General features: G+C 37.3%; 1 protein-coding gene across 1 annotated transcript in view; it reads right to left on the bottom strand.

Annotated features, from left to right (window-relative positions):
• Nucleotides 1-18,526, bottom strand: part of RFX8 (regulatory factor X8) — a 121,611-nt gene that overhangs the window by 57,070 nt on the left and 46,015 nt on the right. The window contains exon 5 of the mRNA XM_072621607.1: nt 2,883-2,946. Within this exon, the coding sequence (XP_072477708.1) occupies nt 2,883-2,946 (64 nt within the window). The remainder of the gene's footprint in view (nt 1-2,882; nt 2,947-18,526) is intronic.

Raw genomic sequence — 18,526 nt, 5'->3', positions numbered from 1 at the left:
TGTATGAATGGATTTTTAAAAATGGATTAGAGACTCATGTTTCAAACACTGTGCTAAGCACGGAGCATACAAATTCAAAAGTGAGAGTTCCTGTCCTTGGAAGCTCATATTCTAATGGAGGAGGCAACCCACACAGGAGAAGGGTGGCGCAAGAAGGAAGTTATGCATGGTAAGTGAAAAAATAGTGGAATCCATTAACAATCTTTCCAGAGGCAATGTTAATGGTAATTTGATCAGAGATCTCAGTGAAAGAGGTAGAACGTGTAGAGCAGGGGTACAAGGAAGGAAGCAGCAAAAGTGACAGGATGGAAAATGGTTGGGGTAAAGGGATTACAGAGGCTATGTAACTAAGCTGCTTCAAGGTACATTCTCTGGTGATATGGTTTAGAAGGTGAAAGTTAACGTTGATTAATCATCTAGCCTTAAGTAGCTTTTAGAAAGGGGTATTTTGTTTTTGTGTCATTTCAGTCATGTCTGAATCTTCATGATCCCATTTGGGATTTTCTTGGCAAAGATAATGGTGTGGTTTGCCATTTCCTTTTCCAACAGAAGCATTTTTCTAAGAAGGTGCTCCAACAGCAGTTTCAGGAACTAAAGGGTGGAAAATGTCCAGGGTGAAGTTAAGGATGTCATGAACAATTTTTAAAACTTGTGCCATCAGTACGTCTATCTGGAATAGATAGGACAGGTAGACATTGAGTCAGGTAGAAAGTTAAGCAGGAGGAAGATAGCAGCCTGGATTGTGTTTGAGAAATGTACAAGCTTTACCAATTCCAACCTTCCCAGGAAAACAAAGGACTCAGCTTTTCAAAACTAACATTCTATAGGCACTGCTATAGTATCTACTATACACAGAGATAGGGAACACAATTGCCTCTGAAGAATTAAAAATGAGTCTCCTAAAGAGAGCAAAGGGGAGGCATATGGTAGGCATGAATAGAATAAAGTATATAATTAATGAGGAATTCTGAAGAAAAAGAGTAAAAGATATCATTAAGGAAATAGAAGATAGGGAAAGAAAATGGGTTGATCTCATGAAAAGTATGAGAACTTGTGTGTAGACAGTGAGAGTGCTCCTCTGGAATCTTTGCCATATAAGAAGAAAGCAAGGAATTTCTCCATCATGTTAGGTGGACACAAACAAGAGTGTTACAGAATGGCCAAGCTTGAAGATCTCTAGAAGGAATTTTAGAATTGAGATGACTCATCTATTTTAGTATTTGAATATTTGAGGTGTCAAGCTGCTTTTAAGTTAGATTTTAATCCTGTACTATGCAGCTAGGTAAAATAGTGGACAAAGTGGATGACCTGAGTCTTATCCAAATCAGAAACTTATCACTTCTGTCAGCCTGGGCAAGTTATCTACCTTTTATTAGCTTCACTGTTCTCATTTATAAAATAACAGCTATAGCATTTTGAAGATCAAATGAAAAAATGTATACAAAGCACTTTGCCAACCTTAAAGTACCATACAAATATTACTTATTATTTCTTTTTCCCAGTGGGAAACTTTGGTATTATCTCTGTTTTCTCCTTTGGCCTTTCTTTATACCCTCAGTCACCAAATCTTACTGATTCTGCCTTCTACAGAGTTCTTTCTTCTTAGGGAACTGGTCCTTTCTCCTCCATTCCCTGAGTCACCATTCTATTCTAGGCACCTCATCTTAAACTACTCTAGGAATCTCTGCATTGGTCTTTTGACCTGCTGTTTCTCCTGTACCCAATCCCTCCTGCACAGATGACACTTCTCAAAATGTCCATTTGACCACATTATTTATCTTCCACAAATCCTTCCATGCCCTTTTACTGTCAGTGAATCAAATCCCAATATCTCAAGCTGGTATTTGAAGTCCCTCCATGTTGCAGTCTCCCTACCTACCCAGCCTTAGCTCCATCACTAACACAGGGTTCTCACAGGCTCCCGCAACCTTATTTTCACCTCGAGGATGATGCTCATGATTTTGGCCCCTTCTCCCCACTTCTCAATATGGACTGTCTTCCTCTTTGCCAATGCAAATTCTACTCAAACTTCTTCCAGGTTGAGGTCTTCCTCCTCTATTTAATATTCTCTGACTGTTCCAGGTCATTGTGATACTTTCTTCTTTAGAGTTCTTACTGTACTCAGAATGTGTATTTTATAGTTTCCAAATTGTCTTGTTTTGTTTTCTAAGAATTTAATGAGTATCTTATCTGAGAGGCAGCCTGGTGCTGTAGGAAAACAAACACCACTGGATTTGGAATCTGAGAACCTATTCTTCTACTAGCTAGCTGTGTGTGTGACTTTGAGCAAGACAAATCACCTCTCTGGGCCCCAGATTTTTCATATGTAAATTGATGGGATGAGAGTCGGGACTCTCATCTTATCTATTTTAATTTTATACCCAACAGAGCCTAGGGCACTATTAGACCTATGTTTAGGATCTATTCATTAAACACTTACATATTCAAGAATATTCATCAATGAAACATAATCAAAATACTGTACTATCTTGTACAGCCTGGGCAAAATTCAACTTGCCTTTACACAGACTGACCTATTAATAGTTAAGTTTCCTCAAGTGCAAAATGAAATGGTTGGACTAGATGACCTCCAAAGTCTCTTCTAGCTCTAAATCTAGGATACTATGAGGTATAAATAAAACTTTACAGCAATCATGGATGGGGAAGAAGATTCTGGAGGTATTTTCTTATAGACTTATCATTGCTAATACATTCCCTTTATCATGTAAAGAAACAGTACAGTTAAGCTGTTAATGAGAACAACAATGCAGTAGTTATCTAAAAATGTTTTCAGGACATCAAAAATAGTTACATTTAATTATATAATCATTGAATCCTGCCCCCCAGATTTATATTAGTAATCTATTTTTTATGACACTCACTGTTCCTTTTCTGTGGATGAGGCTGTCATAATTAGTTGATTTTTCCACTCCAGACACATCCCCACTGTTATAGAATAGATAACAGAAACATTATTTTTCAACCAGACACTTGTCTCTTTCTTAGCATAAGTCCTTCATGGCTGAGTTATTTGAATGGAATACTATACTTATTTAAAAATACTCCCCTGAGTCATCTATTCATGACTGGTAGGTAACACCTGCACAGTCAGTTTAAAAATGCATTTCTGTAACTGAACATCATTTTCTTTTTAGACCTCTTACAAGGAAGGTTGTGGTGTGAACTGTACAATAAACTCTTAGGGGTGTGGGTTATGTTTTTGTTTGCTAACTTTGTTGTTTCTATGACTTTTTGTTTCCTGACTTCTGAATATTAAAGTACCAATTCAGAAAAAGCATCAGCATACCAGTGGCCACTTTGATTAAGACTGTGATAAAACCCTCCATAGAGTAAGAAATCTGGTAATAAAAGACTAGGGTGCTATTTCATTGTACCCTCGATGCTTATGCTTCATAACATTCATTTATTCATTCATCAATCATTTGCTAAGTGACTACTCTGTAAAAGGCACTGACTGGACTGAGGTTCTGGGAGAAAGACAGGGCTACATAGCATTGTATTCACACAAGACAGGCATATGGCCTTCCTTGGGCAGATTTACACATAATGTGTGATCATCCTTTACTAATGGGTTCTATATAGCATTTGAAAAACTCACTCTTTGTGCCAGTGGTGTCCTGTCTTCTATATTTTGTCCTGAAACTGACCTAAGCCTAGCCTGAACTTTGGGAAAGATTCCCTGGCTCCACTCTAGCACCATATATAGGTATTGGCTCTACTTCTTTTTATGCATCTGTGAGGGAGAAGAAAAAAGTAAAGTAGTAGGTTCTTATGGACATTGTTATTCTCTGGGAAGTGAAGATAAGCCTAAGACCCTGTGTCACTCCCACTTTACAGGGAAGGCATGGAAATAGCTCTTACATGGCAGAATTTCTGCAATTACTTCCTATATGAATGAAACCACAGATCTGAACCAAAAAAGTTCTAATTCCTATGCACAGAAAGTTAACCTCTGAAGGTTCACAACAGCCCTTTCTGTGATCCTGATGTTAATTGGGCAGAATAATTGATACCCACTTGACAGTGCTTCCATATAATAATACTACAAGTAATTTCATAAAACAGTTTTGGTAAATTTAGCATTCTAGAAACATTAACACTATAAAATCAAATTTTGCCTTTTTCATCATCACATTCTCCTGTCAGTATTTTTTTGACCTGCTGGTCATATTATCTGGGACTTTACCATGGAAAAGAGGTGTGATGGGAAGTGAGAGTGAGGAGTAGAGGAGAGAACAGTAGCATCAAGGTTTTGTTGGTAGAAAAAAATGTGTATAACTGGGCTAAGGGCAATTATAATAGAGAGGCAGACCAGAAAGGTGACAATTTCAAATAATTTAGGAAATATATTTGTCATCTTCAAATGACATCTTGACAGAGCGGGATAATAATTGAGTTTCTCCAGGTAGTATTTATAAACTGTCTATTGCCACTACATCTGGGACATTGTATAAATAAAGACCGAATAAATCAAAGTGGGCACGATGCCTAGAACACATCAAGAAGGCAAAACAGTACCAAAGAAAAGAAAGTTCTGAAAATGAAAGGCTGGTGAAAAGTGGAACCTAATCCGAAAAATATTTATAAACTTCTAAAGAGGGTACTTAACAATCTCACTGCCTCCAGGAAGCCTTCCCAAGGCAGCAACTTGGTCACCACAAGTCAACTTTGTACAAATATGCGGTTCCCTCACCACCCTGTTTACAAAATATCCATACTCCTTTGCTGAACCACAATATAAATATGTATATATACAGTGACCATATTTTCCAAACACCAAATCAGGACACATGATCTAAGAAAGGATAATCCTTTTGCAAACTTTATTAAAAACATACTTTCTTTTCTTGTAATTGGGGCTGTTCTGAATCATCTGGGACATATATCAGTCCCAGCACCATGCTTTATTAACCACCTACTCTGGGTCAGGCACTGTGCTACATGGTAGAAAGATAGATAGATAGATAGATAGATAGATAGATAGATAGATAGATAGATAGATAGATAGATAGATAGATGGATAGATGGATGGATAGATAGATGGATGGATAGATGGATGGATGGATGGATGGATGGATGGATGGATGGATGGATGGATGGATGGATGGATGGATAGATAGATAGATAGATAGATAGATAGATAGATAGATAGATAGATAGATAGATAGATAGATAATTTACCTATATATTACTTAAGGTAGCTGGTAACACAGTGATAGAATGCTGGACCTGAAGTAAGAAAGATCTAAGTTCAAATCAAACCTCAGACACTTACAATCTGGGTGATCCAGGGCAAGTCATTCAGCCTCTATGTGCTTCAGTTTCCTCATCTGTAAAATGAGCTGGAGAAGGAAATGGCAAACCACTGTGGTATTTCTGCCAAGAAGACTCCAGGTAGGGTTACAAAGAGTCAGAAATGACTGAACAACAACAATGTATAGTTACACATTCTTTTTCTATTCATAGCTTTGAAGGATAAAACCTTCCATTCTTCGTGTGTGTGTGTGTGTGTGTGTGTGTGTGTGTGTGTGTTACATATAAGATAAGGAAAGGAATAAAGAAATTAAGCACCTACTATATGCCAGGCAATATACTTAGAGCTTTATAAATGCTCATTATTTTTCCCATTCCCTTCCCTTTTCTTTACTATATGATAGCTATTGTGTTATGTTCATAATACAAACACAAAAATGAAATATTTCCTGCCCTCCACAAGATTCCATTATTCTAGGATGTAACATGTTCACATGCAAGCAAATTCAAGATACTACAAAATAAATACGAAGTGATCATGTGACCATGTCAACATGATGCTAGACCACTCATTGTTGGTTCAGAGACTTATATGTCTTTAATGCACCTATCCAAGTCAGCATAGTCTGTTTTCCAGTGTACCCTGGAATGAACTCCCTCCTCACCTCTATCTCATAGAATCCCTTCCTTCAAGATTCAGCTGAAGCATTACCTTCCACATCTTCCCAACTGCTGGTGACTTCCTTCCCAAGCCACCCTGTATTCATTTTGTATGTATTTTGTATATTCTTATGTAACAGGGTTTGGGGGATAGGTCACACTCACATGTAGCCTACATGGGGAAAATTACACATTGATTGTCATTCTCCTTCTTATAAGGAAATCTCAGGATTTGTTTGGATATTCATTAATTACCAAAATTGCAACCTCTCTCATTAATTAATCAATTAGCTCATTTCTGCCCCACTTTCTTTAAAATTAAGTATTTAATAAAATATAGAAATCTCTTTTCCCATAAGAAGCTGCTCATATCTTTCTCTGTACTAAAACCTGTAATCTCTTAGGTTTAAATAAAGATCAGTTACTGTATATACAATTTATGAAACTTGTAATAAATAATAACACAGAAACATAAGCAATTGTTTACAATACTGTAATTACAATTCTTTCAGCTTTGAGAAAGATCACTACCAGAGTCATCTCTCTATATTGGTTCCTCCTCACTTCTGGAACAGTCCCAACATTCACTTCAGTGAGGATACCAATTAAAAGTCTCTTCTCAAGAATTATCTTCATTATGGGGCAAATTATCTCTCATAAAAGAGGCAAGCAAAAGACTCATTAGTGGAGGGATGAAGAGGGGAGGTGAGAGAAAAACATGAAGTCTACTCTCATCACATTCCACTAAAGGAAAGAATAAAATGCACACTCATTTTGGTATGAAAACCCATCTCACAATACAGGAAAGTAGAGAATAAGGGGACAAGCAGGGTGGGGGGGATGATAGAAGGGAGGGCATGGGGAGGAGAGTACAATTCAAGGTCGACACTCATGGGGAAGGATAGGATCAAAAGAGAATAGAAGTAATGGGGGACAGGATAGGATGGAGGGAAATATAGTTAGTCCTATACAACACAACTATTATGGAAGTCATTTGCAAAACTACACAGATTTGGCCTATATTGAATTGCTTGCCTTCCAAAGGGAAGGAGTGGAGAGGGAGGGAGGTAAAGAAGTTGGAACTCAAAGTGTTAGGATCAACTGTCGAGTAATGTTCTTGCCACTAGGAAATAAGAAATACAGGTAAAGGGGTATAGAAAGCTATCTGGCCCTACAGGACAAAAGAGAAGATGGAGACAAGGGCAGAGAGGGATGATAGAAGAGAGAGCAGATTGGTCATAAGGGCAATTAGAATGCTTGGTGTTTGGGGGGGGGAGGGGAGAAAAGGGGAGAAAATTTGTAACCCAAAATTTTGTGAAAATGAATGTTAAAAGTTAAATAAATAAATTTTTAAAAAAAGAATTATCTTCATTTTTGCAATTTAGTCTTTGTCAGTTGTCTACATAAAAAATTTCTTCAACCTTTTTTTGTCAGTCTTCTCATAGATTCTCTTCAGCTACCACTCTTAAGTGTTTCCAGAATGGCATTAAACTACCTGTAGCTTAATATTCTATTGATTCTTCTAAAGATACAAAGATACAATAGTATTATCTACGGTATCTGAGAGGGAGGCAAATGAAGTCGATGTTGCTTTTATGTGTGTACACATTGTCTCCACTGATAGAGGAGAGGGATTGTTTCATTTTTGTGCACATAGTAGGTGCTTAATACATCTCATTGATTTACTTATCTTACTTTAAACTACTTAGCTTGCTACCTCTAGAACCTAACACAACACACCCAGGCACTCACTGGGACATTATAACATCAATGTCCAGAAATAGGAATAGTAATGATAAAGCCCTGTCATTGTCTAGTTCAGGTTTAAAAGCAAAGACAAGAGACCCTCACTCCTTCTCCTCTCCCCATAGGCCTTTGCTCAATTCCAGTCATTTTCCAGGTCTGTGGTCACTCAACTACTTGGACCTCGGCCTTATGCCACTGATTCAACACAACCCATTCCCTTCCACTCAGCCAGGCATCCATTCATCAGATATTTTATTATAATATGCAGATCACCGTGCAAGACACTGGGGGAGATATAAAATTTAAAAGACATGGTTGGTTTGGAGGTTTTTTATCCACAAAGTTTACAATTAACTAAAAGAATGCATGTCCCTTTTCCCTTTGTAGTCAGTTCAATTCAATAAAAATAAATTAAAAGTCTACTATGTGCAAAGCACCATCCTAGATAAGGAACAACCACCACTAATGAATTATTTGCTAGTTTCCTGTAAATTGGAGGAAAACTAGAATATTCAATTTAATTTAGGATTTCATCCATCAAAATGCCCATGTAGGCTGAGTAGAAAAAGTGTTTCATAGTTGCTAGGATAGAGGATAGAATTAAATGCACTGCCTTATCTAAACTTGTAAAAGCAAATTTAACTGAGTCCTTATACAGAGGAGAAGCTGTCAGCTGTCTTGTATAACCATTACAATGCTATAGTTCCAAAGTAAATGGATAGTAATGGCTCAAAAGGTAGTTTTGCTGGGAACTGCTAAGTACTTTAAAATGAATTTATATCATCTAAAGGGCTGCTGAAAGGGAAGCAATGTGGCATAGTGGAAGGAATTATTCAGACATCTGCAGAGCTCACTTGGCCAAAATCAGAACAGCTAATAACTTCTTGACCTGCCATACCAACAATTTCATTCTCCAAAAGATGGAGGGATAAATAAGGGGAAATTCTATTCTGGATCTGAATCTCACTAACTAGGATAGAAATTATGATATTCCATCCATCTTATAATTTTTGATAAAGGGGAGAAATTTTGAGCATAATCTTACTTGTACCTCCCTCTTTCTCTCCCACTCTCTCTTTCACTGTCTTTGTCTCTCTCTGTCTTTCTCTCTGTGTCTGTCTCCCTCCCCTCTTCCCCCCCACCTTTCTCCCTCCCCCTTTCCCCCTCTCTTCTCTCTCTCTCTCTCTTCTCTCTCTCTCTCTCTCTCTCTCTCTCTCTCTCTCTCTCTCTCTCTCTCTCTCTCTCTCTCTCTCTCTCTCTCTCTCTCTCTCTCTCCCTCTTCCTCCCTTGTCCCTCCAAAATATACATACAGAAGCAGGATACAGAAAATGCCCCCCTGTGTAGTACTCTTCACATACATTGCTCTAGACCAATAAGCTAGCAGCTAACAATAAAAAGATTTCATCTGTGAAGATTCAGTCAAAGGACCACACTTGAGGACCAAGAGAATCACAGGTAGCCTTGGGGTCACAGGTTCCCTACCCCTGAGCTAACTGAATGCAATGATTTCCCCGAAAGGGACACTACCATTTACATTCTCCCTTCAGGGGGTTAGATAACAGAAAGAAGGTTGTTGTTTTTTTAAATGGCTGTACTTATTTACTTTTGCAGAGTGACAGAGATAGGGAAAAGGGCTTAACCACAGAGTTCCTGTAGCCTGGAAAGGGATTTGGATTTCAAAGCGTTCTGAGGAAACATAGAAAGGATCTCAAGGAATAAAATGCTTCAGGGGAAGTTTAACCTAGAAGAGATGAAAATGCACAAGAAGGAAATTCTGAATATATAAAAGGGAAACAATTCCAGTAAGGAAGAAAAATGGGATTTGTCTAAAGAAACTGATATGCATACATAAGAAATTCACCAACTTAGTATTTTTGAAGAATGTGGAATATGGAAGGAAGGCCAGATTTTAATAGACAATTGATTTAAATGTGGCACAGTCCTATTATAGTGTCAGCTATTGAGGGGATTTGTTTTTCTTGACTATGCATGCATATTATGAAATTTTTTTTTCTTTATTTTTTCTTTTTTTTCAATGAAATGGGAGTGGTGAGGGTGAAAGAATAGAAGGGGCAGTGCTAAAGATGTGAAATGTTGCATGCATTTTCATATGAGGTCACTATTAGGTCATTAATTGTAAAAAAAAAAAACAAAAACCAAACAATTTGTTTTACTTAACTATTTTACTTCATTATAAGAGACCTTTCACAAAGCAGTAATAATCTGGAAATGTTTGTCATTTGAAAACAAAACACATCAATAAAACTGAATGTGACAAAAACATAAATAAAGTCAGGAATGCTAAAGCTCAGAATAAGCTGAGACCAGGGAGTGCTAAGGACAAATGAAAAGGGATTTTAAAAGCTATATTGGGAGAAAAGGGGGAATCAAAGATAGGGTGGATGATGGAATAGATAACAATAGAAAAATAATGGAGCTGCTTTTCTCACTTTTGTTTTCTCTACAAAGGAGGATGGCTTTTACACTGGAAATGACAAAAATGACTAACTGGAAGTTGATAACCCAAAGATAAGTGGAGAGATAGTAAGGAGGTACCTAGCTACACTCCAGGAGTGTTGTCAAACTCAAAATCCATATAAGGATTCCTTCAGGCTACATATTGATTTCATTTCAAAATGTGAAATTAACCATGTTTTAATAAACTTTTATTTATTTTGTTAAATATTTCTCAGTTACATTTCAATCTGGTTCTAGCTATCCTTGGGACTGTTACCTGTTGTCAGTTCCCCAGCTCCCAAGTCTAGCTTGATGCCTTGGGATCTTAAAAAAAGCCAGACCTGGCCAACAATTGCTGAGCAATTGTCAAAGATACTTAAACAACCATGGAAAACAAGTGAGGTACTACAAGATTAGAGAAGGAGGGCTGATGCAAAGACAAAATCAACAGTATGTGTCCTGAAGAAACTTTTGTGGTTGTTAGTCATGTCTGACTCTTCATGACTCTTCATTTAAAGGCTTTCTTGGCAAAGAAATTTATCATTTCCTTCTCCAGCTCATTTTACAGATGAGGAAACTGAGTGAAGTGGCTTGCCCTGAGCCACACAGCTAGTAAGTATCTGAGGCCTGATTTGAACTCATGAAGATGAGTCTTCCTGACTCCAAGCACATTACTGCTCTATCCACTGTGGCACCTAGCTGCCTCCACTTTTTATGGTAGCAAAGTATTAGATATTAAATGAGTGGCCATTAATTGGGGGATGGCTGAATTAATTTTATTTGGATGGATTCCACATAATGGAATATCATTACATGGTAAAAAACAAACAAACAAATAAACAAAACAAACAAGTGTGAAGAATTTGGAGATACTTGAAAAGAATTATGTGAAATAATGTGAAGCAAAATAAGCATAACCAAGAATGCAATTTGTGAAGTGATGACAATAATTGAAAACAACCCTAAAGACCTTAGAGCTCTGATCAATGCAATGACAAGTCTTGACACCAGAAGACTGATGAAATATACCTGCCTCCTCTCAACAGAGAGGTGGTAGATTATAGGTGGAAAATGAGATTTACATTGTCAGATAAGACCAATGAGATGGCTTTGTTTTGCGTAAATATGCCTCTTTGTTTCAAGGGAGTAGTCTATTTCGGGCAGTGGTTTTTAAGATGTAATAGTAATGCTTAAAAAAATAATAAAGTAATTATTTTTTAAAATGAAAGACATTTTTGAAACTTTAAAGAGCTATATAACTATGACTACCAATGTAAATAAAACATCTTTAGAGCTAGAAGGTGCCTATCTACTCCTACCTCCTCATTTTTTTTGTTTACAGGTGAGGAAACTGAGGCCCAGTTGACTTGCCTACAGTCACAATAAATGTAAGTAACAGAGTCAGGATGAACTTCAGGTCACGTTACATCAAGTTCAGGGCTCCACTCTGAGCATTTTTCCTATCACACCATCTTATGAGATGTGTTTCTAAAATCCCCAGATTTCTTAATGTAAATGGCTAAGTTAAACTTAAACCTACAAATCCTGTGAATAAACAAAATCAGAAGGATAATATAGCTTGCACCAGAATAAGAAGTTGGTCAGTGCTGCAAACCCTTAAAGAATGCTTGGGCAAAACTAGAAGTAGCAGAAATCCTCCAGGGTATGGCTGCATCTGCATTTTGCCTGCTAGATTGGATTGAGGCAAAAGGCATGGGGATTGGTCTATACATGTTCTGTTGGTACAGGAAACATGACACTGACAGAGGCCTCCCACTATGTCTGACCACCTGAGAGATGTGAGCAAGGGTGAGCTCAATGTAGGATTTGGGAGGGAAAACACCAGGATCTCTGGCATGGAGGCAATCAGAAGGCCAGACAGGAAAGTTTCTGGCATGTGTTGAGGGAATGGTATTTGCTCACTCCTATGTTAATTCTATTATTAATAGAAGATCATCTTTTGAAAATAAATTTTTATTGATCTTTTGTTTTTACATTGCCTGAATTTCTCCCTGCATTCTTTACTTTCTTCTCTTTCAGAGTCATCTTATATAACAAAAATACTTTTGAATAATCAAAGACCAAGAGAGAGAGAGAATAGAAAAAACTAGTTAAACCAATTAATATATCCAAAAAATCTGTAAATAGATGCAATGCTCCACATTTGTGGACCTCTGACCTCAGCAAAGGGGTGGAAAGGGAAATATCCTCTTATTTCTCTTCTCTGGGGCCATACTTGTACTGTGTAACTTTGCAAAATTAACTTTTGATTATTTAACAGTATTTATTCTTTCAATTTACATTGTTGTAGTCACTGTGTATGTTGTTTTCTTGGCTCTGATCACTTCATTCTTCATCAGTTCATGTAAATCTTTCTGTACTTCTCTGTATTCATCTTCATCATTTCTCACATTACATTAATACTCTATTTCTTTAGCCATTGTCCAGTTGCTGGGCATCCACTTTGGTTTTATGCTACCACAAAAAACATAGCTACGAATACTTTGGTCTCTATGGATGATATCCTTGGAATATGTGACCAGTAGTAGAATCTCTGGTCAAAGAGTACAGACATTTTATTTACTTTATTTGCATAACTACAAACAACTTTCCAAAATGGTTGCACTAATTCACAACAATGCACTCATGTTATATAACACTTTATAGTTTACAAAATGTTTTCCTCATAATAGTCTACTAAGATAGCAGTATAAATATCTTATCTAGACTTTATATCTCCCCAGTACCTAGCACAATGTTCTTGATAATTGGAGTTTAACCAGCATTTAATGAATTAAATCAAATTGATCCTGGAGAGAGGTCTCCAATGCTTATTTTGCAGGTATCTGTTCTGGGTCCTGTCCTGGTCAACCTTTTTATCAGTAACATGGAAACTTGTCAAATTTTATGTGACATGAAGCTAGGAAAGAAAGCTAATGACATATTTAATGACAGAATCGGAACTCCAAAAAGCTGGAAGGATGAACCCAATCCTATGAGATGAAGTCTGCTATTCTTTTTAAACTGGACCTGTAAGTTAATCAGTTTAGGGAGCTCCTGGTGAAGATGTGTCTTTATCAATGCATGTCACCACCTGTGTAACCCTGGGCAAATCACCTAATGTGCCTCAAACAACTCTCTATGATTTTAAGAAATATAATTTGTGTAAATGTAAAGTCTTCAAAAGGACCAAAAAATCAACTGCTCAAGTACAGGTTGGGGAAGATATAGCCAGTAAAGTTCAAGGGAAAAAGAATTTTTAGGGAGCTGCAATCTCAGTATGAGTTAATGGTATGACACAGCAAATGTGCTAGTGTGTTCTTAGGATACTGCATTGTTAGAAGCACAATAACTTAAACAATGCAGGTAACATTCATCTTATAAATCTAGTGCACCACGTTAAGGTGCACTCAGTTGCACTTCCCCATTTTAGGAAGGATGTTTAGGAGTTGGAGAGTATCCAAAGAAAGCTGACCAGGACAGTAAGAGGACTAGAAACCATGTTATACAAAGATCAGATGAAGTAAATGGGTATATTTAATATGGAAAATCAATGACTTGATCAACCTAAATATATTAAGTACTTACTGTGGGTTAGGGTTAGGGTACCTAAATGAGATCTGATTCTAACCCTAACCCTAAAAGTGCTAAATCTGGAGGCACAAAGACAAATGTGAAACAGACCTAGAAGCTTATAAGAAGCTTTTTAATGGGAGAGTCAGCATGTGCAAATATATATATGCAAAGTACATATGTGTATACATATATATATACATACATATCTGTGTGCATGCATGTGGGCAGGGGTTGGATGTGCTGCATATACAAAGTGAGGATATGACATTTTTGGGAAATATTGCACTAGCAGCTAGAAAGGGGGTGTGGTTCAGGAAAGTCTTCATACAGGAAGCAGCACCTGAGCTGAATCTTGAAGAAAACTGAGGATTGTGAGAGGCAGAGATGAGATGGGAATGCATTCTAGGTAAAAAGAACAGGTAGGGCAAAGACACAGAGATAGGAGATGGAGAAGACTTAAGGAGACGTGATAGTTGTCTTCAGGTATTTCAAGGTCTGTCATGTGGAAGAGGTATTAGATTTGTTTTTCTTGGTCCTAGAGCTAGAACTAGGAGCTATAGTTGTCAGGAGTTGCAGACCAGTGGATTTCAAGTTGATAAAAGGAAAAACTTCCTAACAAACAGAGTTGTTCAAAAGTGGAATAGGCTGCCTCAGGAGATAGTTTTTGCTTTGCATTGTAATCCCAGCACTTAACACAGTCCTTGGCATTTAATAGGCAATTAATAAATGCTTGTTGATTGACTGATGGTGGTGGAGTACTACTTATAACTATAGGACTTCAACTGGAGGCTTCATGACTGCTTACATATGATTTTACAGAAAGGATTTCTGCTTCTAGTATTAATTGCACTTGATGCTTTCTGAGACCCCTTCCAACTCAGATGCTGTGATTTCAAGTTCATTCTATAGCTAAGTGATTAACCAGTACAAATTTATTAAATGCCTATTATGTGCCAGGCAATGAGTTGGTTCCTGAGATTACAGAGACAATAAAGCAAGAATCCTTGCCCTCATAGAGCTTATTAGGGGACACAACATATACACATGTAAGTAGACACAATTATACGGATTAATAAAATGAAGCTCCAAAGTTGAACTTTGCAAGGTCAGGACCCGATCCAGGTTTTTACACTGCTTCCTCATATGTGATATTATTAAAAACAAAAGCACTCTGTTAGAACACTTATAAACCTGTAATTAGAATTACTAAATTTTTAGCAGTGCTAAAAATATGGACAGCCTTTAAAAAATATGATAGAGATGACAGCTAAGAGCCAGTCTTCTGCAGAGGATGAACCACTCCCCCTACCCCCAGCAAACCGTCTTCTGCGTGCTCACTGCCCCAGGGAACTTGTGTAACAGAGGAACAAAGGCTTTTATTTCTCAGTTAGAGCTCAAAGGCTTAAGACTCCAGCATCCAGTGAAAACTGGCACATGGGACAGCTCATGAAGGTGACATGGAGACAAATGCAGATGAGAGGGAGTGTTGGGACAAATCCTCCCCACAAACCCTGTGCAGTTTTGTTTCACTTTAACAGAAATGGGGGAGAGAAAGAGGAGAGGAACAGGAAAAGCAGGGATGGTGGAAGGATGGAGAAGCAGGGGGACAACGGAAAGAAACTGTGGAGGTGGGATGGAGACAGTTGGCTGCTGTCTTTTGTTCTTGAAGAGGATTATGTTAGAGTCACGTTACAGTGCGTCCAACTGTGGCTGATCACAGCAATATGAACTCAGAATGTTCTACCATAGGTCGAGCACAAAGAGTCCACCTGAACATTTGGAGTGGATTCTCTAAATTTCCTCCTCTCACATTTCTTTTGAGCTACTTCAATTCTGCTTTGCTCATAGAGCACAGCACCTTCTCTCATGAGGGCATGCCATCCTGAGCGATCCTGTGTGAGTGTCTCCCATGTCACTCAATTGATTCCAAAGGAAAGAAGAAAGAAGAAAGAAGGATCCTTCTTCACCCCCTCTTTCTCCACCCTTTTAGGCCTCTCAGTCAACACTGATTTAATTGATGAGCATCTGATAGTAGATCTAGCCTAACTGGGCACTATTAGAAAACAAGGAAGGAAACAAGCATTTATTAAGCACCTACTCTATGTTTTAGGTATTGTGCTAAGCACTTTACAAATCATATCTTATTTTATCCTCACAATAACCTGGGGACTTGGGTGCTACTATTATCCCTATTTTATAGTTGAGGAAACTGAGGCTGACAGCAATTAAATAAGTTGCCCAGGATCACATAGCTAGTAAATATCTGAGGTCATATTTGAACTTAGGGTTTCCTGACTCTAGACTCATCCCTCTACGCACTGTGCCACTTAGCTGCCACTAACTACCACTGTGACCAGAGACAGGTCCTTTACTCTCTTTGGTCCTCATTTTCCTCATCTGCTGTTGTAATAAGAGGATTTGACTCAGTGACTTAGGTTCCTTCTGATTAGAAATAGACATTGTCTTAAATTCACACTAAAGTGTAAATTGAACATGTGTTCAATACCTAACTCTGACATTTACTAGCTGGATAGCCCTGGGCAAATTCTTTGATTCTCAGTTTCCTCCTCTAAAAATAGGGTTAATAATAATATATGGTAGTTGGGAGGGTCAAGAGAGAAAATGAATATAAACTGTTATGTAAAACTTTAAGAAGCTATGTGGATAGGAGTTATTATTACATAGAACCTTTCCTGAGATATAGTTTTAATAAGTGCCACAGGAAAAGAATCCAAGGACCAAGGTTTTCTATATGAGGAAAAGAAAGTTACCTCCAAGGTATCTGTGTACCAACAGATTGGGGTGGGGTATGGAATGAGAAGGTGCATTGCTGTAGTATATATACATATATATATATGCTGAGTTAAGATGCTATGGCAAACAAATCAGAATTTCCTCCACAAAATGTCTCCAAATAATGTTTTCTCATGTTTAACTTCCCTTTATTCTAACTATAATTTGCACTAACATTCTCTTGTTTTGACATCATTTATCATTTCTCCAGACTTTCATTTACATCATTTTGACATCATAATTTGCCCTCACAAATCACACTAACAATACTGCAACAACTTGAAACAATTACGAAGGTAAGAGGATAAAAATGCAATAAAGTGTAATTCAGGCACTGTACTTGCTCAGTGTCAAATTTCATAGTCTCAAGTTCTTTATTTCCCTATGTAGTCAAAAGGTCTAATTTCCATCTTTAGGCAAAGCACTTGAAATAATTATTTCTGCTGAGTTTCTTTTTCTTAAAACCTCAACTAAATAACTCCCTTTAAACACAAATCATAGCTTTTTGAGCTGGAAGGGATCTTAGAGGTCACCAAGTCCAACTTCCAATGTAAGAAAACTTTAAAAACCTGGGAGGGGGGAGATGAAGAATGAAAGAGAGAATAAATCTCTTTTGTCATAAAGATTTTTAAAGTATTACACATAATAGTATAATTTAGTTGTTGTGACTACATGAAAGTATGACCTTAAGTAAAAAATACTGTAGCTTAAATTACATTTTATTTTAAATAACAGTAGTAAAAGAGTAAATTTAAAATAGTAGTAGTAAAACGATAGTAGTAAACTTTAAAATTTTAAAATAGTAGTAGTAAAAATCCTACAGTTTGGGGCAGGGATTCTTAACCATTTTTGCATCCTAGAACTCTTTGACAGTCTAGTGAGGCCCATGGATCCCTTCACAGAATGTTTTTAAACATCATTACAAGAAATTCAATATATTGAAATACAAATATCAATTTTTTTTAATTACTGTACAGACCTGAGGTTAAGAACCCTTGATCTAGAGTATTATTTTAAAATTTCTTTGTATAATTTTATTATTTATGACCTGTGCTACATCTTTTTTTGTACTATATAATTAGACCTTAAGATAACTAGGGTTTAATGAATCGGTGACCAAAATTCACACATAATTTAACACCTTATATTTAAAGTTGAAAAGGATCTCAGATGTCATCTGATTTATCCCACACCTTGTAGTTGTCCTGGGCAAGTCATCTGACTTTTTTGGGCTTTATTTCCCTCATCAGTAAAAAGAGGAGGTTGGATTAAATGGTTGCTAAGTTCTTTTCCAGCTCTAAGTCTATAATAAGTTTTAAAATATGGAACTCAAAGTTCAACGAGATGAATGGTCTAATAAGTAGTAAGCAGCACAGTTGGAATTTGAATCTAGGTCCTTGGGTACTTGAGCGCTGCATTACCATCTGCCTATTGGACATTTTGAAATGTTCCCTAGACAATTTAACATGTCAGTCAACAAGAATTTATTTAGTGCTTGCTGTACCAGACACTGCACTAAGCACTGGAGACACAAAGAAAGGCAAAAATACAAACTCCACCCTTAAAGAGCTCATACATTAATGGAAGAGATAGCACGCAAAAAATTGTATGAAATAAAAGGAAAATAACTTGAAAAGAAAGCACTGAGGGGTAGGTGGGACAGGGGAGATCTGGAATTGCCTCCTGAAGAAGACTGAATAAGACTTGAAGAAAGTCAAGAAGTATAGTTCAGGACAGAGAGCATTCTGGATATGGGGGGCAGCCTCATAGGCAAGGAATTGGGAGATGAATCGTCATGTTTGAAAAGCAGCCAAAAGGCCGATGTTACACTAGATCATTGAATTCACAGAGGGGAGTGAAGTATAAGAAGACTGGACAGATAGAAACCGGTTTAAGGACTGTGAAGGACTTTAAAAACTAAATTGAGGATTTTATATTTTATCTTGCAAGTAACAGGGCGTCACCGAAGAGCATCGGTTGTAACACGATCAGTCCTGCATGTTAAGAATCACTTTGGCAG

This window comes from Notamacropus eugenii, chromosome 6 (assembly GCF_028372415.1).
Source record: "Notamacropus eugenii isolate mMacEug1 chromosome 6, mMacEug1.pri_v2, whole genome shotgun sequence".
Classification (NCBI taxonomy): domain Eukaryota; kingdom Metazoa; phylum Chordata; class Mammalia; order Diprotodontia; family Macropodidae; genus Notamacropus; species Notamacropus eugenii.
Note: the sequence above shows the minus strand (reverse complement) of the source record. Positions and strands in the feature narration are given on the sequence as shown.